The sequence below is a fragment of the Mytilus trossulus genome, chromosome 10 (genome assembly GCF_036588685.1).
Source record: "Mytilus trossulus isolate FHL-02 chromosome 10, PNRI_Mtr1.1.1.hap1, whole genome shotgun sequence".
In the NCBI taxonomy this organism is placed as follows: Eukaryota; Metazoa; Mollusca; class Bivalvia; order Mytilida; family Mytilidae; genus Mytilus; species Mytilus trossulus.
The window spans coordinates 15627981-15655079 of record NC_086382.1 but is presented as its reverse complement, the minus strand read 5'-3'; the positions used below and the strand labels follow the sequence as shown (position 1 = coordinate 15655079).

General features: G+C 31.4%; 3 protein-coding genes across 4 annotated transcripts in view; 2 read left to right on the top strand and 1 right to left on the bottom strand.

Moving 5' to 3' along the window:
* The window catches only part of LOC134686919 (WD repeat and coiled-coil-containing protein-like), a 66804-nt gene that overhangs the window by 9577 nt on the left and 30128 nt on the right, over nucleotides 1-27099 (bottom strand). Inside the window, exon 15 of one of the 2 annotated variants that reach the window (XR_010101693.1) lies at nucleotides 25009-26682. Coding sequence is in view for 1 of the 2 variants with exons in the window: in XM_063546768.1 (XP_063402838.1) it covers nucleotides 26567-26682 (116 nt within the window). In the remaining variant the exon portion in view is untranslated. Of the gene's footprint in view, nucleotides 1-24308; nucleotides 26683-27099 lie in introns of those variants that run through there. The other variant, XM_063546768.1, reaches the window with a different exon arrangement.
* Nucleotides 507-11744, top strand: LOC134686917 (sorting nexin-12-like). The gene is made up of 5 exons (XM_063546767.1): nucleotides 507-748; nucleotides 5378-5473; nucleotides 6777-6901; nucleotides 8384-11042; nucleotides 11187-11744. The coding sequence occupies exons 1-4, from the start codon at nucleotides 587-589 to the stop codon at nucleotides 8487-8489; spliced, it is 489 nt and encodes a 162-aa protein (XP_063402837.1). The 5' UTR covers nucleotides 507-586; the 3' UTR covers nucleotides 8490-11042; nucleotides 11187-11744.
* Nucleotides 13787-21525, top strand: LOC134686916 (ashwin-like). Its single transcript, XM_063546766.1, has 4 exons — nucleotides 13787-13928; nucleotides 16565-16758; nucleotides 17549-18053; nucleotides 19159-21525. Exons 1-4 carry the CDS (start codon nucleotides 13827-13829, stop codon nucleotides 19222-19224), a joined length of 867 nt encoding a protein of 288 aa, XP_063402836.1. The 5' UTR covers nucleotides 13787-13826; the 3' UTR covers nucleotides 19225-21525.

Below are 27099 nucleotides of genomic sequence, written 5' to 3'. Positions count from 1 at the left end.
TATGAAAGATAGAAACCAGATGATATTTAATTGCCTTATTGTTTACAATGTCAGATTCTCTGCTGTAGGTTAAAAACTGCGTAGTATTTATAATCCGGTGATTTATAATAGAAGATAAAATAAACAGTCACATAAAATGTCAAAACACTATAGTCCGCTGAGTGTGCTCAGTACCACCGTTCAAAATTTTCGAATGGTAAAAAAACTTCAATGTCCGCTATGTGAGGACTCCATGAAAAGCGTAGTGTGCTCCTTGAAAGTAAATAAACATTAAAAAGTTGTAAGGTTTACCTGGGAACAGTATATCTAACTATATATGTTCCTGGGTTTACCAAACTCATAGGCTGTAAATAGATAAAATTGTTTAAAGATAATGTTTAGTGACTGGAAACAGATGGAAATATAAAGCAACAAAATATATTACTAGATGAACTGCAGGTTCTCCTGGTAGAGGGGGGATTTACAGAAGGTAACAGGTAATAGCTCCGACATTTGGAGGGATCTACAGAAGAAGAAATGGTTAGCTCCCTTAATTTGGTATAAAACGTCATAAGTTTTTGTGAAGTAGGAGTACCTGTGGTACACAATGACCACTACACAATCAGCAACAGCTCGAATTCAGCCAAAGAAACAAACTTTAGAAGATGCCTATTCACCCCCTGCCAATTTCTTAGAGATAGATATTGCTGATCCTCAAACTCATGGGGTCGGGAAAAAACGATACACAGACTATGAAGTCAGAATGACGGTAAAACAACGCTCCGGAAGCTAAACTATCTTTTTTTTATTTTATGGAATTTTTCATTTGTATACTTATAAATGACAATCGTTTAAAGGTTCCGAACAAACATTTGATGATCACATGTAAGATCAACATGAAATCATTAAATGCTCAGTGTTGTTAAACTTTCGACATTCGCGAAAACATGTTGAAAGTGGGAGTATCCAAATTTTATCAGATTATGCTCTTAGTAGACAAGTGTTAGTGTTGTGTACAACAGCTACATTTGTATATTTTTCATTTAGGCTAGTTAACAAGGAATTATCCTTACATTAAGCAGATTAATAAGATTGCTGAAACCATACACCTTATAGCTATTAAATCCCTGTTGACCTGGCTGCTTGAACTTTTGACAATCACTTTTCCATAATTTGTGATATCAGATATTTTGTTTTATGATGTCAAAATTTAATGGGAACCTGTGTGATATCAATTAATGGGGGACAAAAAGCTATAAGGTGTATTGTAAACAGTCTACAGAAAACTAGAAAAACATGAATAATTTAGTCTTTAGTCTTTAGAAGTGTCAACTTGACACTATAATCTCTCTGTAATTTGAATCACACTGGTAAATTTACGTCACTTTTGTATAAAACTCATTGGTACATTTGTATTTATGATGTGGCACTGCAGAAAAAAAAATATATAACTAAATAAATAATTAAATAATTAATTACCAAAAAAAATTAAATTAAAATTGAATAAATAATAAACCCTTATAAAACCTTAACTATCTATTTTGTGAACCTTCCAGTATCTTTAATAAAGACCCCTAACAAATGTTGAATATCTTCTATCTGATGTTTGTAATTTTCATTTTCTGTTGTTGCTAACAATACTTCTAATTCAAGTGTTAGTTTTGCTGTTATGAAGTAGAGTGCTGAGCGGAGTTTTTCTCTAGCCTCCTCATAATTTTCACAATCCAGTAGGTAATGGTCAACTGTTTCTACTTGTCCACAGCTGCATTTGTCGATTAGTGCTGGGCATATTGTTGATTTGTAAGAGTTTAAATTGCAATATCCTGTTCTTTAACTAGTAGTTATTCTATATTTCAGTTGACGGGATATTTTTTTCTTATTAAAATATAATTATTCAACTTCAGAATACACATTAAAACAAATTTATTTAATGCTCAGATTCACTTATATCTTAATATTGTATATTCACTGTACATTTGAGTGTTAGAATACAGATACTGTAAATTCACAGATTTGTGTGTACATTTATTATTGTGAATGTTGAACAATGATCACAAATGCAAGATAAATTTATTGCGATGTTTTTATAAATGCAAAAAAATGTGACGGGAAGAATATCGCAGTAATAAGAACTCACAGTCTGATATCTGATGCATTTTCAGATTCATCACTCAACAACTTCCTGTTTATCTCATACTATAAGCAGGGTATGGGTATCAGTAGTGAGCAGTAGCTCACAGATTCACTTGTTACTGGTAATCTCCCATTTTTTGTCATTTTTCTAAAATCGCAATAATTTCTCAATTTGCAGTTATGCAATTTCAAGAAATGCTGCATACAAATAACTCCATCAAAATTTCAAATGCAAGTACATGTAATTAGTTTTGATGTTTGTGCAACCTATCCCATTGCAATTTTAGAAGTAACAAAAACATTACAAAACTTTCTAAATTCATATTAGTGTAGTTGATTTTAATGTGATAAAAAGGGATGATATCAATGACAGGATTGGACTGACACACATAATCACTATAAGCTGTGAAGACTAACTTTAAAACTTAATACATGATAGTTTAGTTTGCCTCTACCAAATGTTATGCATTTTATTTACAAAACACAGACGTAATTGACTTTGAATTTTGGTTTTACCTTTTCTTAAGTTATGCCCCTTTTACAAATGGAAAAGTTGCTGTTTTTTTAATGTCAATTTTTAGCTCACCTGGCCCAAATTTAAAGGGCCAAGTGAGCTTTTCTCATCACTGTGTGTCTGGTGTCGTCGTTAACTTTAAAAAAAACTCTTTTCCTCTAAAACTACTGGGCCAAATTTAACCAAACTTGGCCACAATCATCATTGGGGTATCTAGTTTAAAAATTGTGTCCGGTGACCCGGTCAACCAACCAAGATGGCCGCCATGGCTCAAAATAGAACATAGAGGTAAAATGCAGTTTTTGGCTTTTAACTCAAAAACCAAGGCATTTAGAGCAAATCTGACAATGGTTAAATTGTTTATCATGTCAACATCTATCTACCCTGAAAATCTCAAATGAATCGAACAACTGGTTGTTGGGTTGCTGCCCCTAAATTGGTAATTTTAAGGAATATTTGCTGTTTTTGGTTATTATCTTGAATAATATTATAGATAGAGATAAACTGTAAACATCAATAATGTTCAGCAAAGTAAGATCTACAAATAATTCAACATGACCAAAATGGTCAGTTGACCCCTTAAGGAGTAATTGCCCCTTTGTAGTCTATTTTTAACCATTTTTCGTAAATCTTAGTTATCTTTTACAAAAATCTTCTCCTCTGAAACTTCTAGGCCAAATTAAAGCAAACTTGGCTTCAATCATCATTGAGGTAGTATACGTAAGTTAAAACATTTTGTCCGGTGACCTGGTCAACCAACCAAGATGGCTGCCATGGCTAAAAATAGAACATTGGGGTAAAATGCAGTTTTTGGCTTATAACTCAAAAACCAAAGCATTTAGAGCAAATCTGACAAGGATTTATATTATCAGGTCAATATCTTTCTGTCCAGTCATTTTCAGATTAATTGGACACCCTGTTGTTGGGTTGCTGCCCCTAAATTTGTAATTTTAAGGAAATTTGGCTGTTTTTGGTTATTATCTTGAATAATATAATAGATAGAGATAAACAGTAAACAGCAATAATGTTCAGCAAAATAAGATTTACAAATAAGACACATGACCAAAATGGTCAGTTGACCCCTTTAGGAGTTATTGCCCTTTATAGTCAATTTATAACCATTTTTCGTAAATCTTAGTAATCTTTTACAAAAATCTTCTCCTCTGAAACTACTGGGCCAAATTTAATCAAACTTGGCCACAGTTATCATTGGGGTATCTTGTTTAAAAATTGTGTCCGGTGACTTGGTCAACTATTCAAGATGGCCTCCACCGCTAAAAATAGAACATAGGGGTAAATGCAATTGACTTATAACTCAAAAACCAAAGTATCAAGAGCAAATCTGAAAAGGGTAAAATTGTTTATCAGGTCAAGATCTATCTGCCATGAAAATTTCAGATGAATCGAAACAAACCGTTGTTGGGTTGCTGCCCCTGAATTGGTAATTTTGCTGTTTTTAGTTATTATCTTGAATAGTATTATAGATAGAGACAGTAAACAGCAATAATGTTCAGCAAAGTAATATTTTCAAATAGGTCAACACGACCGATTTGGTCAGTTGACCACTTTAGTCTAGATTTTACCACCGGTTGTCCCTTTATGCAGATATTTTACTCCTCACTATCGCTCAGGGTAAAATATTTGTCATAAAGGGCCAACCCGTGGTAAATTGTAAAATCACGATTTATTCAAGCCCCCATGAATTATTTTGTTTCTAATAGGACAATTTGGCAATTCATTTGGATAGAAGCGCTCTAGGTAGAAGCAAATATGTGCCGTTCCAATAAATAAACGCACTATTAAATTGGCATAAAAGAACGGAGCAAACTGAATAAGTGACATGCTTAAACTATTCACGTATTAAGATAGTTTTGGATGAATTCAAATGACAATTTACTAATACGTCTTATCTGTATAGAAAAAATGGCTTATACCACATTTTATCATTGTTTGTTAACATTTCCTTGATGTGATGATTTACAGTTTCACAAGCGTGTATTTTCCGGTAAAATGCTTATATTTTAACGTCATCATTCTATGACATCGGTTACCTCATTCATAAAAAAAACAGATTACGTGGCCTGGGAGTACGATCGGAACAGCCCAAGCAATATATTCATATTGACCACGGGTGTGTACTCAAAGCGCTTGAAGGACGTCATGTTTAAATTGGTCAGTTGACCCCTTTAGGAGTTACTGCCCTTTATAGTCAATTTTCAACATTTTTGATAAATTTTTGTAGATTTTTCGAAAATATTTTCCACTGTAATTACTGGACCAAGTTCATTATATATAGAGATAATTGTAGCATCAAGAATTTTCAGTAAAGTAAGATCTACAAACACATCACTATCATCAAAACAATTTTGTTATGAATTTATCTGTGTCCATTGGTTAATATGTACATAGACCAAGGTGAGCGACACAGGCTCTTGAGAGCCTCTAGTTTACACTCACAATCAATCTTGTGACAAGAATTATTCGTTATTTTACCTTAATGTCAGGATTTGAAGAGTCATTTTCTAGTTGTTTTTTTGTAAAAACAAATGCTGGCCAAGTGAAAATTTCCAACAAATCAATGGTTTGCCTTTATCTGTTTGAATACATGTTATTTTCAATTAGTTTTAAAATCCAATCACATAGTATTGGACCTATTCATTGATATATATATATACATGTATATATTTTGATATTTTGCAAAATTTTCTGTTTGATTTTGTAATTTTTTCAAATACATGTCTTCCTTTTTAGACAAATTTACCTGTATTTAAAGTAAAAGAATCTGGTGTACGAAGAAGATATAGTGACTTTGAGTGGTTACGGAATGAATTAGAACGAGACAGTAAGGTAAATATACATCATGTACATGAACAACAACAAATGTTTTATGTAATTAATATAATGATATGATACGTTATAATACATGTAATATATTTGATCAAAAGTAAGGTAAATCTAGTTAAAAATTAAATACAAATTAATTTAATCATCTTTGTCATTTATTTATTAGCTTTCTAAATGTTCAACTCTACATGTACTTAATTTAAGAAAAGGATCAGTTTCTGTGGATATTTATATTCAAAAGCCAAATCAGTATGAATGTACACTGAAAACTAAAAAAAAAATATTACTAAAACCACAGATACATGTGTATATGTACAGTATAATTTTTTGCAGTTTACTCTTAAAGATCACTAGCACTGGTGTTGTTCACAGTGCTTAACATCTGTGCAAGCAATTACCAATATATTTGGTCTTAAAAGATCATTATGGTTAAACGCAGAATTTAATTACAATCAAGTTCATTCAGGCGTAATTTAAAAGAATGTCTACCTTTTGTAAACAGACCAGGAAGGCAGGTTTTTTTTTGGAACTGGATGTCCTAGCAGGGTCACATTCTGAATGGATCGAGGCCATGCCAGTTATCAGTTGTTTGTGCTCACTTTGTGTGTATTTATAAAGATTATCAATCCTTTTGCTTTGATCATGACGCACTTTTCAAAAACGGCAACAAATTATTTCAGGGAATGAATATAATTTCTATTTTATTGCGGAAAATATTTTTTGACCAGGAGGCTTATAATTTTACCAAGGGAGGCGTGAGGGGAAACAAACATATTTTTTTTATTTTGGCCTCAATTAACAGGTAAATTCCAATTTCATAGACTGAACAGTTATGTCAGCCAATGCTTTTGTCTGTACAACTACACACATAATCTGCCTCTCAAGTTTTCTACACTCTTGTGTATACTCACAGTAACCATTTAGAATGGCTGTTGAATATTGATCAGTTTTTATTTTGCCTTTGCAAATCTTTACAATACAAAACCATGAAATATCCCCCGTCTTAGGTGTTTTGTCTATATGAAAATATTATTAAATCCATAGTACTCTAATGATGTTTCCCAGGATATCTTGAAATTTTTGAAATTAAGTTAGATGTACATGCATGCTTTAAGCTACATTTGTGTATTACAGAATTTTTCATGATCACTTTGTCTATTTTATAGTGTAATTTATATTTAGAAATGTTGGATGCCAGCCAAGAGATACATGTACAATGTATAGCCTATATTATGTATATAGAGGCTCTGGAAATATATTTGGTCTTACATGTGTATACTAACATTCACTTTACCATTGTATTCAGATTGTTGTACCACCACTACCTGGTAAAGCCCTGAAAAGACAGTTACCATTCAGAGGGGATGATGGAATATTTGAGGATGAATTCATTGAAGACAGAAGAAAAGGACTTGAACAATTTGTAAACAAGTAAGCAGTGTTGGATTTTTCTTAAGTACCATTCTAATTATTGAATATCAAGTTTAAAATACACAGTTAAATGTTAAATCAAATTGCCTAGGACAATGGACTCTGTGGTTTTTGTGGAGTACATGTAAAACACTGCATTTTTTGGACCTGTCCAAGTCAGGAGCCTGTTTTTCAGTGAGTGTCTACGTCTCATGTGTTGGTGTGGTTCATACATGTAGCTGTTTAGCCATAGTTTTTCCTGTTTGAATTGTTTTACACTAGTCATGTTGGGGCCCTTTATAGCTTGCTGTTGGTAAGAGCCAAGGTTATGTGTTGAAGGCCATACTTTTACCTATAATTGTAACTTTTGATAAATTGTGACTTAAATGAAGAGTTGATTCATTGGCACTAATATCACATCTTCTTATTTATAATTAATGTGTGTGAATTAACCGTAAATGTCTCGTAAAAAGCAGAATATAGCAGTTGTTATACAGTTAAACCTTAATCAGATAAAGTTGGAGGGATTGTACTGATCTAAGGTTCATGTTAGAAGCTATCAGTTATCATTCAAAAGCTTTCATGTTCAAATTGAAATTTTAAGTTTAATCAATGAATGGGACAACCCCTTGTTTATTCAAATGAAGAAAAATGAACTGAAATGTGTCTTTTTAAGATAGCAATGCTCAAATATGCTGCTGTTATATATTCCTACCATATGTTAATGGTTGGAAGATACTAATTAGATAAAAATCCTGACAAATAATGCAAATAATCAAATAAATGTGTTTCTAAATTCCCGAAAGTCATTTATTAATTTTTTGGCCAATAATGATATTCAGGGTTCACACAATGCCAAGTCCATGATGAAGAATATTGGACTCTTGAAAATTTGTCTAGACTCATCATTTGCAAATTCCAAAGATGTATCAAATTCTAAACAGTTACTGTTGTATTGATCTGCCAAAGTGTAATGATAATCTAGACTTCACTCACTTGATGTCATTTCATTGTTCTATTTGGTTGTCAGGATTGAAATGGGTAAAATGTTTAACCCTGCCGCATTTTTGCGCCTGTCCCAAGTTAGGAGCCTCTGGCCTTTGTTTGTCTTGTATTATTTTAGTTTTAGTTTCTTGTGTACAATTTGGAAATTAGTATGGAGTTCATTGTCACTGAACTATTATATATTTGTTTAGGGGCCAGCTGAAGGACGCCTCAAGATGCGGGTATTTCTCATTACATTGAAGACCTGTTGGTGACCTTCTGCTGTTGTTTTTCTATGGTGGGATTGTTGTCTCTTTGACACATTCCCCATTTCCATTCTCAATTTTAATGTTTAAAAATTATAGATTCTCAGATACTACATGTATAAGTAATATGTCAATTGTATTTGGTGTATGGTATGAAATTCATTATTCTTAGGTAAGGTTTGTACATCCTAGTATTAAGTTTAAAATTAAATACAGTTTTCATATATCTTTGTGAATTTCTTTCTTTTAACAGAGTTGCTGGCCACCCCTTAGCACAGAATGAAAAATGTTTGCACATGTTTTTGATAGAACCAGTGATTGATAAGAACTATGTACCTGGGAAAATAAGAACAACTTGAGATCACCAAAAGAACACCATTTTAATGTTGTGAATATTTCTGTACATTTTATTCTGTTTTATAGAGTTAGACTTTGTATAATTAAGGACATACTTAAAATGCACTACCTTAGTATTTCGTTTTTTCCTACCAATTAGTGTATTCAAAGAATAAGAAAGAAAAAAGAAAAATTCAAAATATTACACAAAAAAATCTATTCATAATGAATTTCTTTTATTTTTATATACATATAAGCAAACAAGGTCTTGCATGAAGTAAAAATGAATGATTGCCAATAATTATTGCTTTGTGTAAACATGATGTACATTCACAAGTAGACTTTTGTTTACAATTTTTTTTGCAATTTATTTGAATAATTTTTTAATTGTAAAGTTAACTATAATCAAATAATATATATATTATGTGTATGTGTTTTATAAATATACTTGCTACACTGTAATATCTGAATAATTAAGTTCTGTATTACCAAGATATTATGTTTACTTATGTAAATTAACACATTTTTTTCACAATAATCTTGAAAACAAACGCATATTACTGTTGGATGGTAATAACTAAAACATGGATTTTTGATAGACCTGTATCAAAATTAAGTTACTAAATTGTAACCTCACTTTCACCATAATAAAAGAACAATTTTTTCAAGATTATATACAAGATGACATTCCATTATCATTTGTTTCGAGACAGTTTTAGTTTTAAGGTTATGGCTCTTATTTTTACTGATTTTTTTTTTTATTAAAATATAATTATTCAACTTCAGAATACACAGTTAATCAAATTTATTTGATGGTCAGATTCACTTATATCTTAATATTGTATATTCACTGTACAATTGAGTGTTAGAATACAGATACTGTAAATTCACAGATTTGTGTGTACATTTATTTTTGTGAATGTTGAACAAAGATCACAAATGCCAGTTTAATTCATTGCGATGTTTTTATAAATGCAAATAATGTGACTGGAAGAATATCACAATGATAACTTACATTCTGAAATCTGATGGGATTTCAGATTCATCACTCAACAACTTCCTATTTACCTTATACTATTAGTGGGGTGGGGTATCATTAGTGAGCAATAGCTCACAGACAGATTCAATTGTTAATCTCGCCTATGTTCATTTTTCAAAAATCGCAACAATTTTGCAATTTGCAGTTTTCCTATTTCAAGAAATGCTGCATACAAAGAACCCCATCAAAATTTAAAAGGCAAGTTTTGATTTTTGTGCAGATATCTCATTGCAATTTTAAATGTAACAAAAACATTACAAAACTTTCTGAATTTATAATACTGTAGTTGATTTTAATGTGATTAAAAGGGACGATATCAATGACAGGATCGGACTGACACATATAATCACTATAAGCTGTGAAGACTAACTTTAAAACTTAATACATGATAGAAATTTTATATCTTAATTGATGAGTTACAAAATGTTGACATTGTTTTCCTAAAAGCTATCCCACCACTAGCGCTGCTGATCAATCTGCATGATTTTGTCCTTTCCAGTACAAGAACCTACAAAATGTGGGATATGCATTTTTAGTTACAATTCTTTTAAGAACATAAAAGAATATGAAGTAAAACAGGATAATAATAATTTTCAATTTTCAGATATCACTCTTAACCTTGGCTGTTATGATATACAGGAAAATATTCTGGAGGATCGAGTTAACCCAATATAATCACCATTACCCAGTAATACGGGTATGCAATTGGGAAAGATGTTAACAGTGAATAAACTTTGTATGTGTACAGTAAATATATGTCAGTAATTTTAATATGTGTTAGGCCACACTTAAAAATATTTTGGTTTGCCCAAACCCTACCCAAAGGTTGAGACAGTGGGTAGGTAGGTAGGCATTTTCTTTTTTTTATTTCAAAAAAAGAAATTGAAGTATCAGATGTTAGTAAGTCTTCATGCCTATTTGATTAAAAAAAAACTTCTTCAAATCAGGACAATAAAAGAATTTGAGTAGGCAGCTTTTTTCTGGGTAGGTAGCGTTTGGGCAAACAAACCTATTTTTTATTTTGGCCTTAGTACATTGCACTCAATTATTTCCTGGGAACCCTTGACATAGGGCATTATTAAGTTTAGTTATGTGTGGGGCCGTAATAACAAGCAAATTTTACAAGTTAAGCATCAAAACTACCAGTACTAAAACAAATAAGATTTTGCAAAGTTTGAATCAGGTTTTTTTATATTCTTGATTCTGGAGAACAAAGTTTTTTTTTCAATAAAATATTTTCACACAAACTTAAAGGGAAAAGTCCATTTAAGATATCTATTATTTTCTTGCAAATATTGAACCGGTAACTGTAAAAGAGGAACATGTACAAAATATACAATAAAACTTGTGGTTCAAAGAAATATTTAAAGCTTCTTTAAGCCATTAAAAAAGATAACTCACTCTGCGGTGAATTCATTTAAAATTGAAAGTGAGAAAGGGAGACATTTTTATATTTTTTTAAAACTTCCTGGCATGTCATGAATTCAAATACAAGCTTGATTGACAGAATTTTGTCTAAAATACAATAGACATCATTGTCTAAAATACAATAGACATCATTGTCTAAAATACAATAGACATCATTGTCTAAAATACAATAGACATCATTGTCTAAAATACAATAGACATCATTGTCTAAAATACAATAGACATCATTGTCTAAAATACAATAGACATCAAGTTGAAGAGATTTAACTTTTGACATAAAAAAATCCAGATTGCTATTTATAATTTGGAGCTTAATGGAAACGGAATGACAAGTCTTTAGATTGTACCAGAAGCTAATACATTGTAATCATTTTATTTTTAATTTGAGTATGTATGGAATAAATTCATATGTTTATGTATTGCTTTTTCATCATGGTATTTTTCCCTGACCAAAAACAGCTGGTACAGTATTTTTGGCCAGATAGTGTATTGAGATTTTAGATTGTAATTGTAAAATGATGAGATTTGTGTAATCATCTTGACCATAGAATTTTATTTGGAAAACAGATGTCTATTAGACATATTTCATAAGAGAAGTTATTGAGGATCAAATTATCAAATGAATTTGGAAATTCGTACAGGTTCTTTTTATATTGGTATCGTTGAAGTTTGAATGTCATAAAGAAGTGAGCAATTTGTTGTAGAAGAACGTGATAGAACATGTTTTGTAACTGTTGTTTAAGGTACACTGTAGTCTTTTCTCCGAGATTATTTTATGAAGAGGCTGAAAAATAAATATTTATTATTTTGATTTTGGTTTTATTTTTAATTTACCCAATACAAGCTACTGTACAAATGCAATGCAACAAAGTTAATTTTATTACTTTTGCAATTGATGAACAGCAGGTCTTTCAAAGAAGCAGACACAAGTAAACTGACACTATAGGATTTTTTATTAGAATAAAAAGAGACGTATGGTTAAAGCCAATGACATCCAGAAGAGACAATTTTTTTTTAGACCCTACATTTTTAATCTGCTATTCATGCTATTCATAGCCAAATCAAAAAGTTTCTTGCTATGAAATAAGTTTCCTCTTAAAGATTTTTTTTTTTTTAAACTGCTGTATGCATGTATGATGTATAATAAACAAACAAAAACTGACATCTATAGTCTAAAGCTCATGTACAAACTGAGTACATTCATAAGTTGACTCAAAACAGTGAATATTATAAATGCCATTTAGACATGATTCACATTTTTTTCACCAACAAAAATTCTGAAATTTTAATTATGAATAGCCTTTAAAAGTCTTTACTAATTATTGTGTCAGGCGGTGTTTATACTTGCAACTACAATCCTGTCACACAAAGTTTAACTACGGTAGAAATGGAAATAAAGATGAAGAAGCTAGATTTTTATCTTAACAAGAGGGCAGTGGATAAAGAGGGCCAAATTGTCATATCTAGTTTGCCTAGCAAAGATGTAATTGTACATTAAGTTTACAAGACATTACTGCAAAGAAAATAACATTTTATGAACCCTCTTATCCTGATATGCCTATAACCTGACAAATGATGAGTTGTCAAAACATGAAACAAAAGTCAACCTACTGCAGCATGAATAGGAGCCAAACTCGAATGGAAACTACTCTCTACTTAAAAGTGGTCGTTTGATTTCATATTTCCATTTCCATTGTCTGTTTATTCAAAAGACTTATTAATTTACATTGAGTATCTGTGTCCCAAACAATCTTCTGTCGTCATCTTAGAAACCTCTTCTTTGATTTGAAAATGACTGGTCATCTTCATGAGAAACACTTTGGTCAGGTGCCTTCAAGAATTATGACCTGCTTACCCTTCTGGAGCACTGGAGGTCACCATATTTTTTGGGGGTCAGTGCTTTTTATCTGTATTTAGTTTTCAGTGTTGAATGTTTTTCCTTTTGTGTCTTCTCTGTTCCCGGATTTGTCAAGTTTCCATTGATCACCCTTCTATTGATAAATGTTTTGCTTGTCAACTTCTTGATCATGATCTTTACGTTTTATAAAATTTATATTTGACCATGTTAATAACATAAGCAGCAAATTATGGAACTCGCTAGAATTTTGCTATCATTTCATGAAAATCTGGTATAGTAATGCAAAAAAATAAAACGTGTTTCCTGTTACATCTTTGAAATAAATAAGGTAGTTAGGCAGTTTTTTATTTTACATTATGTTTTTACATTTAGTCTATGGGAAAGAAATTCTAATCCATGCTTATTGAAAAATTACCAGAAAAACTTTAATGTAGGTTATTTCTAAGCTTAAAACATAGGATAGGTAGGGTATAGGAAACCAACATATTTTTTTTTTTTGGCCTATAAAGAAAAAGATGAGGTATCTTTTTATGTTTTAAGCAGTCACTGTAATACTCGTATGCCTGGAGCTACCAGGTGATTTGGTTCCCTGAACCAATGTCTAAGGTGCTGCCTTGGATCTCCAGCTAGAGTACTACACTGGAACAGCAACGATGTAAGGCGTCAAAGAAAAATAGTTAAATACCCTTTCAGTACGTCATAATATTTGGACCTAACTCCCTCGATAAATCACTATAAATTCTACAAGTATTTTACAAAATAGGAGTTTGGGCAATCTATAATAGACTCATAATATACAGCCAAAGTATTGGTCTAATCTTCAAACCAAACAAAAACAGTCATGAAATCACAGTTTTACATTATATTTTAGGTGTAGCAATTTACTTTATTATATTTATAATTTCCCAAAATTTCATCATCTGAACCAATTAAAGAACTTTCCTGTGCATTTAAATTTTGTGGTAGTTAGTTGATGTTGTTCGGACGTCTCTGAACTTCCATCGTATTGCACGAAAAATTCAGAGAGACAACATCATGGAGGAAAGTGTGGATAAAGAAATCGAAAAAAATGCTGTTCCCAATTTATTATATCCAGAATTGATGTCAGTTGGCGATTTGATTTCAGTTTTAGAACAAGTATGTTTCTCCAGTTTCGAAAGAGAAAGATATGTCTGTATTTCTGATTTGGTCGACCAGACATGCGATGTAAAGGCTAAAGTACCTTGCAAAAACTGTTCACAAGGCTCAAGGTTCAGCTGATGTTATGGAAAAATATCTCTTTGAAGTTCAATTTGCTCATATAAAGGACGACATCTTTTTCTTGAATTAATCTACCGAGCATTAACACTTTCAGCTCATGTGATATTAAAGTTGTATAATTATCATATGTTATCTTGGTTCAGATGAATTTGTACTATGTTTCTATAATGTAACCTTTTTCAATGGAATTGTGACGTCACAATGCATTCTTAATAGTATGAAAACCCATAAGACAAGGATACCCATTTGTTTTTAATTTTGTGCTAAAACATATGGAAAATTTATAGAGGATGACCACTTTCGAGTTTGTCCTTCACCAGGAAAAGTCCAACAATAATGCATGTCTGGAGGCAGTGGTGGTGGGCAGTAGTGTAGCAGTGCAACACAAAAAAAAATCAACAACAAAATTGTTTGTACAGAAAAAAAATCCATAGCCCCCCCCCCCCCCCCCCCCAGAAAATCAAATGGTTGCTGCCTAAATATAAAAAAGAAGATGTGGTACGATTGCCAATAAGACAACTATCCACAGAAGACCAAAATGACATAAACATTAACAACTATAGGTCACCGTACGGCCTTCAACAATAAGCAAACAGACATGTGACAGAGTTGTGAAGTCACAACTGGAGATTTGGAAATTTTCAGCTGGAGTTTAGACCTCATAACTGGAGATTTTTTTATCGACATATTTATCGACGTACGCAATGGTTTTTTGGTGTTTAAACTGCATATTTTCCTTTTTGGTTAATGAATCTATAACTCCATAGCCATTTTTACTAGATAGAAATAGAAGATCAGGTTTTTTTTTTATATGTATTTATTATATATAAAGTTCAAAATAAAGTGATCAGCCATCATATATGATTGGTAAAAAGTATCTCTGCTTATGCTACATTGTCAATTTTGGTACCACTAACTGAACTGTGGTGTTGAATTGATAGAGTTGTGAGCTTTCTGGTGGGTTTGCTGTCTCCATGATTGGTCAAGTCATTAGAGTCACCATAGTCAGCTTTGCAATAAGTGTAGTAGGCATACATATCATGTTTGAGTTCATTAAAATATTAGTCTTGAGGTTAAGTAATATAACTGTTCAATGTTTTTGACAGCATCACAAAAAAGTCGTTGTTTATACAACTTTAATTAATCCATTGTCAGTATATCACTTTTAATCATCCAGGCATGTTTCTTAAACTTGCTAGTTGATCACCAAGTAATTGCCAATACTCTTTTATTGCTGTATGTACAGTCTAATCCTTAACACCTTCATAGATAACTCGAGGCTATTTACCTTATTACATCAAAACATTTAAAGGAAACTTCTGTTTTTCTCGGACTTTTATGATATCATTTTCGAGTTTCTCTGACTTTTTCTCTGTCAGTATCAATTTTGTAAACAAAAAATTCCACTGAAATTTTTTCGAGGTTGACATTTTCAAAAAGCGGAAGATTTCAAATTCAAACGGGAGGGACGGAAGAGGGTCTTAAAAGCGGGAGATTTTGACTCCCGCCGGAAGAATCACATGTATGAGCAAAGCCCATACCGCATAGGCAGCTATAAAAGGCCCTGATAAGACAATGTTAAACAATTCAAACAAGAAAACTAACGGCCTTATTTATGTAAAAAAATGAATGAAAAACAAAAATGAAACACATATAAACGAACGACAACCACTGAATTAAAGGCTCCTGAAAGCATACATATCCAAATTATAAAAATTGTAACATCAAACTATTAACAATGCATGTGCTTGCTACTTTGTAATTTTAGTGAAGACGCAATCTGATTAACCATAGAGATGACCTCAGAAGACTGCCAACTGTTATATAACCTGATTTAACAAAGTACAAATATAAATTGATAGCAAACTCATGTAATTGGATTTTCTAGGTGTTTGTTTTCATATTATAGTTTAGAAGTATATGTTAATTGTCGTTTTTACCTGTTAAGCATGTTTAGACAATGTTAGATATGAGGTTTTGTGGATCGAGTCAGTCAATCAAATGGTTGACCCTTGTCTCACTTTCAATGCTGTCATTCTTTTCCTTTTTATCAACTGAACACACCTACTTCATGTGTAAACTATCTCTAGGTAAAGGGTTAAACAGAATATCACATGAATATGGACTTAATGAGGTGGAATTATTCACACCATTGTTATTAGCTAATTTTGACAAAATTGAACCAAAGCTGCATACAAGCTGTTAAAAGCAAATGATTATTTCACACTTTCATTGTCCATCCGTTTGTCCCGCTTCAGGTAAAAGTTTTTGGTTGAGGCAGTTTTTGATGAAGTTTTAGTCCAATCAACTTGAAACTTAGTACACATGTTCCATATGATATGATCTTTATAATTTTAATGCCCAATTAGCCAATTTCACGGTCCACTGAACATAGAAAATGATACTGCGAGTGGGGCATCTGTGTACTGAGGACACATTTTTGTTTTATATATCTTTAATGTAAAACATTTATAATTTCTATCTTAGTATCACTTAGATTATGCCTATTTCAGAGATACATACAAAATGAAGACTTGTCATCACTATGCAAGGAAGGCTTAGTAGACCTCTATTATAGATATGTTTTACCACTTCCTCAGAGGAAATATCGTATGAACAGGCGGGGACGGGAGATGACAAAGAAACAGATCATAATGGCAAAGAAGAGAAAGATCGCAATCAATGATGATAATGAACCTCCAAAAAAGTAAGCACATTTTATATATACATTAATTTTACATTTTATATGTCTAAACTTGCATGACTTGTAAAAACAGATACTTGTTTACAGTCATACTTTTTTGTCCCTGGTCTAATTCATTGCATTGAAATACTGGGAGTCTGTCTGTTTGTGCAGTCTTGTTAGCGCTCTCACAGAAACAATTTTTGATTTCTATGAACCTTATAAGTTAATATCAGCAATGTCTTGGACTAGTTCAAAAATTTGTGTAGATCAACTGTTCATAAAAGAATTATGTCTCTTGGAAATATCAATTATATGGAAAATTGCATTGTAAGTTCATTGATATGAATAATCCTTTCGAAATTGTTATGTAAGTTATATCTTAAGTTTATATCAGCAATGTCTCAGACAAAATTAACATACATGTAATTAAGGGTATGTAAGCATCCATGGCTAAGAGGGGTTAGCTTGTTTGTACTGAACTATTTGAGAAGGGAAGTTGAACTTTCACCATGCATGCATAGCTAACCCAGAAAAGTTGGTTTACAGTAGTTTTCATTATAGATTTATGAAACATTTTTCAATTGTACCTTGTTTAAACAGCATTGTTGAAATATTTGGATTTATCAATATATTGGAAACTGCATGTACTCTCGAGCCTTCATTTTTCTAAGCTATTTATAAAAAGTTTTAAAGAACTTTTTTTTGAGTTATTGCAATTAGACAGATGAAATATGAGCTCATAAGTTTTTTATTGGTAAAGATTTTTAATGCTGCAATTTCTTATATTTTTCTGTGATCATTTTGTTTCCAGGAAATCAACTGTGGATTCAAATTCAAGACTTATTTCATCCTACAATATTTCATCTGCTGCTAGTGATCGACTGAAGCCACCTCCATCTTGTATTGATTTTACCAAGAAGAAAATTTCATTAGGTTCTAAAAATAAAACTGAGGAGAGTTTAACAGCAAAGCTTGAAAACACTAATTTAAATAATGACAGTAAAGAAAGCAAAGATACGCGAACACTACGAAAGAAAATTATAAAAATTACATTAGATTCATCATCAACAGAGAATGACAAAAATGTATCCCCTGACATGCCAAAGAGAATTAGACTCAACTCATCATCATGTAGTGACGTAAGTGAAGAAATTCAGAAATCTAAGAAAGTTAAATTAAATTCACCAACTTCTCCAAATAAAGCAGCAAGTTTTCAGTCATCTGTCAGTCTTATCAACAAACACTTGGGTGGAAAAACAGACGTAAACCATAAAGAAGAGCAGACTACAGTCAACAATAAATCAGAAAATACAAAGGTATGGTATACAGCTTATTATTACACAGTTATTCAATATTGCAATTATACACAAATAAACATAGATAAGTATTAAAGAAGGTGAGTCATTCAACCTCAAAATCTCTAATGTCCAGCGGAAAATTGAAAGCATATTCAGGACAAGAACATGTTAATGTGATTTTATTATTAACCCTGCTTTGTTACTCACTATTATGATTGAAAACTTATTATGAGTGATAGGATAACTATATTTGATATATGGGTTCTTTGTAAGTTGTAATGTAAACATGTCCATCAGGTAAAGGTCACCTGATTTGACATCATTTCATAGATCAGTAATCAAGGTTAAAACTATGTGGTCAAGTCTGTATCTCAGACACTATAAGCATGATAAGCATTAGGTCCACAATATGTGGTGTATGAAAAGATTGTAATGTGTACATGTCTAATTGTTATGATTCATCTGACCTTGATCTCAATTTTACAAATCATTAGACAATGTTTAATTGGTGTGGTTTTTTCCTGTTTCTCAGGTATATTATAAGCAATTGGTCAATTTTATTTGGTGGATGAAATAATTGTGCATGTCTTTCTGGAAGGCTTCATATGAAATGACCATATTTTTATGGTTCATTGGTTAAAAATGTTTTGATTTTGACAGTTAAAAAAAACCAATAGGCCGAATATGTTTGGTGTATGGAATGATTGTAAGGTGTACATGTCTATCTGGCAAGGTTTATATGACTTTGACCTAATATATATGGTCATTAGGTGATGTTAATATTTTGATGTTTGATCCATTTTTGAGGTAATATTATCATTAGTTCACCTGTATTTTGTGTATGGTGTACATGTCTGTCTGGCATTTTTCATCTAAACTTCTCCATGACCTCATTTTCATAGATCGTCATGATCATTGATAATGTTTAGTTAATGTTTAGCTTGTAGTGAAACCTTCATATTACAGACTTTAAAGTTCAATTTTAAGATAAAAAAAAACGTGCAAACATTTCAGTGTGTGCACTTTTTTATATAAAGGTTACCCTAACTTCTTCTGCCAATAGAAAAAGAATTTTCTGCAATATTTTCATAAAGCATATATCGATGATATTGTTTCATTTCAGCCAACTACACCAACAGAAGAATCTTCAAAGAAGAAGTCTAAGATCAGCAGAGTTTCATGGCCATAACAACTTACAATATAAACATAGAAACATAACATTATAGTTGGGTTCAAGGTTATATAGTACTTATTTTTTGCAATTTGCTTGTTGTGCTTGGTAAACTCTAAGGTCATTATAAAGCAAAGGACACTTTTGGAAAGATATATGTATACATATAAATGAATTTCATTACTTATGAAGTGATGTTCTTCTTTAAGCAACCTACCTTAAATAAACTAGGACTATCTTTGTATATGCAGCACCAATGTTTTAAACAAAATTATTAATAAGTGTCCTAAAGAACTTACTTAAATGAAAACTTACCTAAAATGTGTTAGATAATGCAAAATATAAACAGTAGAAATCGAAAGTCCTTGTATGTATTTTTCATTAACTGAGGAATATATATATATGACTATTTTATCTTTGATTTTAAGCTTTTATTTGCATAATTTTAATTATTTTATTTCAAACTCCTTTGTTTTTCATCATGTGTTTGATAGTCAGATTGTTAAATTGTTATTCTTATATCTTGTTAAGTCATTTTAAATTCAGGGGAGTGACTGGATTGTTGTCAAAATAATGGAACTTTATGTGACTGTCTATAAGTGAGAGGTTAAGTCAGTTATAAAACAAGGTTTTATCAACCATTTTCTGCATAGGAAGAACATACCTGTTCTAAGTCACAAATATGACAGTCGTTATCAATTTGTTTGATGTGTTTGAGCTTTGATTTTGCCATTTGATGAGAGACTTTCTGTTTTGAATTTTCTTCTGAGTTCAGTATTTCTGTTGTTTTACTTTTAGATGAATGTTTGCCTACATACGTAAATTTAAAGAACATTATTATATAATAATAGTATGAATGAAAATATCACTTAGCCATTTCATTTCAGATTTTTATTAGAGACAAGTGTTTTGAATATGTTGAAAACAGTTTTGGTTTACTTCCTTTTTCACATCAAAAGTTCTTTGAAAATTGAGTACTTTGCAGACATTAAATAACTCTAAAGTTTTTACCTATATATTATAAATATATCATGGTCCTCTACTTTTCAAATCAACATGAATGGTTAAGCTCAGTCACTTGTTAAAAATAGAAACATGTCCACAGGGGTCGAATTTAAGCTTTTTAGTGTACTGGCCAGCCTGACCAGTGTACTTACAATCTACTGGTCCGGCTAAAAATTTACTGGTCCTGCAAAAATGACATTCATTTGATAACCACTAAAAGATAAGACAGATGTTTAGTTTTATTTTCCTCAGCTGCCTTCCTCTTCTTTAATTCCAGTAGATTTTTGTGCTGTTCTGTTTGTTCATGAGCAAGTACAAAATATTACTTAAAATTTGAAGATCCCTTTCCAAAAATACATTTCTCATCTAGGTATATCACTGCAAATTGTTCACATGTTTTACAATGCATTACATTACGACCGACTTTACAATTTAAGCATTCGAGAACTTTTTCCAAGGATATTTTATATTTACGCTTCCTTTTGTCAGTTTGAAAAATCTTCCTTTTGAATGTCGCTTAATTGATTAATTTGTTTTGCCCGGCGTTTTAACTCCATCCAAAAATTTCCACATAATTTTGTGTTGTTGGGTAGTGCGCCCACCTGAGATATTAATTAAATACTTTTAAAATAGTACCCCCAGTACCCTAAAAATAATTTCTTAGGTTTATTTTTTGGTAAACAAACCGAGATAGAGATGCAATTAGTGATTTTAACGAAAAATTTCTACTGGTCCACTTGACCACCAGATGACATAATCTACTGGTCTCGGACCACTAGACCAGAGCCAATTTCAATCCCTGCATGTCCAATATCACTACACCAAGATTTTTGGTTTACACATCACTTTTGAGTTCCTCACTTTGAGGCATTTTTAGACACATTTGTGTCAGATATCAGAATACAGAAAAGGTTAACTTGCTGCCACTTCCGCTGCAGTGGGGGCATAACTATCATTGTAAATTCTAATGGCATTGTTGGTTTACATTTCACTAAAATTTGCATTGATTAACCTCACATTTTTGTCTGTTTTTGAACTTTAATAAATGCAGCATTATTTCTGTAATTTACTTTTGAGTATTTTTTTATACATTGTATTGTCACACATTTTCATAAACTTGTTGTAAACATTTATTGGTTGAGGTTTATAAGAGAACATTATTTTTATGTCATTACCGGTAAGATAAATATTTATTAATATGTATATTTATTGTAATTTTTGGCCAATGTAGTTACTTTGTGTGAAACACATAAATCAGTCAATATATGGTGCAGCATATTTTTATAAAATGAATAAATGATATTTCCAATAGGACTACTATTTTTTTCTTCACTTTGAAAACTTTTGCCTTCACTTATTGCAGAATTTACTCATAAAAATGATAGACCCGTTTGATGGAATCAACAGAATGCAAACCTATATGAATTTGGTTGTTTATAGATATAGGAAGATGTGGTATGAGTGCCAATTTGACAACTCTCCATCCAAGTAACAATTTATAAAAGTAAACCATTATAGGTCAAGGTACAGCCCTCAACACGGAGCCTTGGCCCCTTATTACTGGCAGAACTATTTGTATTTCAGGATCCTGTCTAAGGTTGCTGAAATATTTCACTGTAGTTCCATTTAGCAGGAATATAATAATATAATGTAAATATTCAGATATGACTCAGGAAATGTAGAAAAAGCTAAAGACATCTTGAGGTCAACTGATTGTATTCAACAATAGACAGGGTTTTATTGACTCAGGAAAAGCAGAAAAAGCAAAAGACATGCTAAATGCAGGATTTAAACTAGCAACCTCAATGTTGACAGACCGGTGATACTATAGTTGGAATACTTTGACAATTTGGCCACCAGGGCCTCTAACAAATTTTGTGGACGGTTTGTATTTTCGTTTATATTAGATTTCCTGGTGTTGCCAAATTTCACATATTAGCCTATAGCAAAATTTGAACTTCAGTTTTGTCTTGCCTGTGACAACAGTCACAATATCCATGACATAGGTATGACTATACAGCAGTGACGGCATAAACTATTTAACATTTATATTTCAGAAAGTAAAAGACCTGGATGCTTCATTTTCTTTTATGCCAGTACCTTGTGATACAAAGTTTCCATCTGTCATATATTTCCATTGCCCATGACCTCATTTTCCCGGTTCAGCTTTTCAACTACGAAATATTTGGTGTATGGTGCACATGTCTGTCTGGCAGGTTTCATCTGCCCTTAACCTCTTTTCACCATTCAATGATCTATGCTCTAGTCTTTGAAGAGCCTGCGACTTTAGTTGCAGAAAGCTCTACATAGAGATAGTGATCTGGCAGCGTTCTTAAAAGCTTCATATTTTAGAAGGTGGAAGACCTGGATGCTTCAAACTTTGTATACAGATGCTTTATGATGTTTTATTATACGAAATTTCAGTCTGTCACATGTTCATTGTTCTTGACCTCATTTTCATGGTTCAGTGACTACTTAAAAAAAAAGTTAAGACTTTTTGTAATGTTAATTTCTCTCTCATTATGAGTAATGGGAAAACTACGGTATATTTGGTATGTGCATACCTTGCAAGGTCCTCATGGCCGTCAGACATTTTTCACTTGACCTAGACCTCACTTCATGGATAAGTGAACAAGGTTAAGTTTTTGTGGTCAAGTCCATATCTCAGATACAATAAGAAATAGGTCTAGTATATTTGGTGTATGGTAGGATTGTAAGGTGAACATGTCCAACTGGCAGGTGTCATCTGAACTTGATCTTGTTTTCATGGTTCAGTGGTTATAGTTAAGTTTTAGTGTTTTGGTCTGTTTTGCTCATACTATTTGCAATAGGTCTACTATATTTCGTGTATGGAATGATTGTAAGGTGTGCATGTCCAACTGGCAGGTGTCATCTGACCTTGACTTTGTTTTCATAGTTCAGTGGTGAAAGTTCAGTTTTTGTCTTTTTCTCTAATACTATATGCAATATGTCAACTACATTTTGTGTATGGAAATATTTATGATGTAGATGCCAGTCTCGGTTTTTATTTGACCTTGACCTCATTTTCATGGTTCATGCATTGCTCAGTGTTAAGTTTTTGTGTTTTGGTCTGTTTTTCTTTAACATTAAACAATAGGTCAACTATATTTGTTGTATGAAAGGATTGTAAACTGTATATGTCTGTCTGGCAGGAATCATCTGACCTTGATCACATTTTGGTGGTGCATTGGTCAATGTTAGATTTTCATGGTTACTTTTGTTTCTTAGATACTTTAAGCAATAGGTCAACTTTATTTGGTGTATTGAATGATTGACATCATTGTTAGGTGTACATGTATTTCTCTTTTAGTTTATATGACCTTGACCTCATTTTCTTGGATCATGTTAAGTTTATGTGATTGTTGTAGTAAAGCTTTACATTTTGGACTATCAACGATTAGTAAAGAAGGTGAGACAGTGGGTGCACTCTTGTTTTGTTTTTGTCCGTTTTTCAAATACTAATAGCAATAGGTCAGCTATATGTGGTGTCTATCTGAAGGTATAATCTGACCTTGACCTCATTTTCATGGTTCATTGGTCAATGTTAAGTTTTGGTGTTAAGTTTCACAGTTACCATACACAATAGGTAAATATAAAAAAAAGATGTGGTATGATTGCCAATGAGACAACTCTCCACAAGAGACAAAATGACACAAACATTAACAACTATAGGTCACTGTACTGTATTTGTCTGAAACAATTTATCTGACCTTTACCATATTGTCATAGATCTTTTAAAATGTCAAGTTTCTATAAATCTTATAGTAAATTCTTCATCATTAAGACTTACCACACAAAAGCAGGCGAGACATTTCACCATGTGCCTCTTGTTTAAATGTGTGGTTTACTTATACAAACAAATACACGAAATTGGTATCCCTCAATAATAATGAACTCACAATAAATTAATCTTGATTGACATTAAACTTATTATTATACATGTATGGTATAAGTGTCATTTTGAATTTTTGAAGTAAAATTTGTATTGACTGAAGTATTGAGCTGCTTCACAGCATTTCTATCACAATAAAAACACATAAGATTGTACAGAGCATAAAAATGTATTAAGAAACAACTAATAAGTAAGAAGTTTTATTCAAAGCATAATATGGAATGTATACTTATAAAAACAAATAAGGTATAAGAAAGACAGATATGTGTGATGAATAACAGACATATTATTTAATATTTATATCTGAAACTTAAAAAATCAGTTATTATAAAAAGAAGATACATATGAGGTGTAAAATAGCCCTGAAAATTTGGGAAACAAATAAAGGAAGAATGTTTCCATGGGACACATATCCAAGAGTTTATAAAGGGACATAACTCAACTTAAATTCTTATTTGATCTGTGTTTGGTGATAATTGGTATTGTTTTAAGTTTAATAACATGAGGGTGTAGGCAAACTAAAGTACAAGAACTGAAGCTCAATTTGAGAGGTACGTACAAATGGACAAGGGTATACCAAAATTCCCCCTTCACCTTCATAAAAATGTATTCCTAATACAGGCTATAAGAAAATATAAATATCAGCTCTGGTTTGATGGTGCACTCATCATCAGGACTTTTCAGATTTTAACATCTGAATTTTTATCCAATGTCAACATAGATCAATCACAAGTCTTATTAAAAATGATAAGATCTATTCATTCTAGTTAACCCTGCTCTTTGCATATAATTGTGTTAACCACTTTTTTTTTAAACTAAAAAGATGCAAGATTTACTAACATTATGGAGGGAGTCATATAACAAGAAATACTAAAGACAAAAACCATAACCAAGGCTTCAGTTAAATGTGATGCAGCATATACAAAATGAATATACTGATGCTATATTTGGATAAATTTATGATAAACATTATTTTGAGGAGATACAATTAAGTATATAGATATGGCATAAATCTATCAATGACTGAATATCTACAAAGATGCATTCTTGTCAATTTGAAGTCTTCTTTGTGTAGTCAATTACAGTTAAATTACATCAAGTGAAGTTTAGATAACACATATATATAAAATGAAGGGGAGATAAATCATGTAAAACGAAGTGGAGATAACTCATGTAAATGAACATGGTATTCAGAATTAAGAGTATGGCTAATCCTGATTGGTCGATATGTGAGCCCATTATTTTTTATTATTAGAGACTTCATGCACTCTGTTGTATACAAAAGGCAAAATAAAAATTATTCCATAGCCCTAAAGGCACTGAGATGACTTTTTCAATGCCAGGACAAGACACATATTTTTAAGGGCAAAATTGATAGGAATGGGAGATAAGTACAAAAAACGCTAAGAAAAGCAATGCAAACCTATATTTTTTGGACCAAAAAATACTGTCCTAACTTTTCTTTGATTCTAGCAAGGTTTTGTTAAAAAAAATCAACTTTCTAAAGTCTGTAGTTTGAAAAAAGGCTACCATTGTTGCCTATGGTGAAATTAATTGATTATTTCAATCTATATGCTATATGCAGATATTTATTAACCTTTTATTTTTTAATCATTCCAATGCTATTTCCATTTCCTGAGAGGTTTTTGCTGTCAAAAAAGAAACATCAAATTAAATTGGCTTGGGAACTTTCTAATTTTTTACACACAAATCCATAATATTAACTAGATGTCAAAACAATAATAATTATTTTTAATAATGCTTGTGTACAAAAAAGACTTCAAAACAAACACATATATCATGTATAAAAAAAAACCACATAAAAACTTCAATTGCAAGTCATATTAGTATAAGTAGAAAGACCGTGCATCCAGAATGTTTAGTAGTGAATATGCAATAATTTTACTTTGAGTTACTGAACTAAATGTTACATAGTGTGTCCTAGGTGCACAACATTGTATTTTAGTCTAAATATATCCATTTAAGAACCATATCCAAATAGTAATGGGTTCCATAATGTAAAATAGGCCTTAAACTTAGAATAAAAAGGTGAATTCGATGTATATACAGATAAATATTGTCACATAGCACCAATCACATAAATTGAAACATAAAAAAACGTCAAACAATAACATATAAAATATTGCATAAGTTACATAAAGAACACATATGGTATGTGCAATATAAAAATATATGTTGTATTATATAAATCAATCAGATCTATACAGCTATGATATTTTTTTGCATGGCTTATGCTAACAATTTTCTTCTAACAAGTCAAAATGGTCCATGAGAAACTGTGGATAGATATTAAGTAGAATTACACAAATCAATCTATATGACAAACTTAACATTTTTAATGTATAGTTTCAACCACACATTGGATTTCAGCAAAGGGAGATAACACATCAACTTTGAATATCACAGATTGTTTATTGTTCACTATGTTGTATTGTCTCCCCTTATAGTGTTTCCTGTGATGACTAGAGTGGATGAAGGAGTAAATCTTATTGGAATGTAACCATCAATGTTAGCACTAACTACACATGGATCATCATCTGTAAACAAATAAGACAAATAATGAACATTTATGTTGATAAATTAAGTAAATGGCTATGCCTGGGTTTTTTTTATGTTCCTTTTTATATACTGTTCATTCAGAAATTATTGAGTGCATTTATTATTGCCATTTTGTCATTTTAGACTTAAAAGCGATATTAATTGTTACGATCTTGAGAAAAATCATGTTTAGTTCATATGAAATATTTCAATATGCGAGTTTTAATTATTGTGTTTACAACTCTGTTGCCATTTTCCCAATAATAAAAACCTCACAATAATTTCTGAATTTACAGAAAGTCATTGCATTTCAATTAAAGAGAAACCTGTTTATAAATTAAGTGCAAATTATTGAAATTATTTAATCTTTTAAAACTTAACAACCAATTAATTCTAAAGGGGTTTGGTTTGGACAA

What these genes read in the sequence shown, in the direction of transcription:
- LOC134686917 (XM_063546767.1), top strand. Translation starts at nt 587, where the DNA reads ATGACCACTACACAATCAGCAACAGCTCGAATTCAGCCAAAGAAACAA. An exon ending in AATTAGAACGAGACAGTAAG is followed by an intron (nt 5,474 to 6,776) that starts GTAAATATACAT and finishes CATTGTATTCAG; the next exon opens with ATTGTTGTACCACCACTACC. An exon ending in CTTGAACAATTTGTAAACAA is followed by an intron (nt 6,902 to 8,383) that starts GTAAGCAGTGTT and finishes TTCTTTTAACAG; the next exon opens with AGTTGCTGGCCACCCCTTAG.
- LOC134686916 (XM_063546766.1), top strand. Translation starts at nt 13,827, where the DNA reads ATGGAGGAAAGTGTGGATAAAGAAATCGAAAAAAATGCTGTTCCCAAT. An exon ending in TGATTTCAGTTTTAGAACAA is followed by an intron (nt 13,929 to 16,564) that starts GTATGTTTCTCC and finishes TGCCTATTTCAG; the next exon opens with AGATACATACAAAATGAAGA. An exon ending in GATAATGAACCTCCAAAAAA is followed by an intron (nt 16,759 to 17,548) that starts GTAAGCACATTT and finishes TTTTGTTTCCAG; the next exon opens with GAAATCAACTGTGGATTCAA.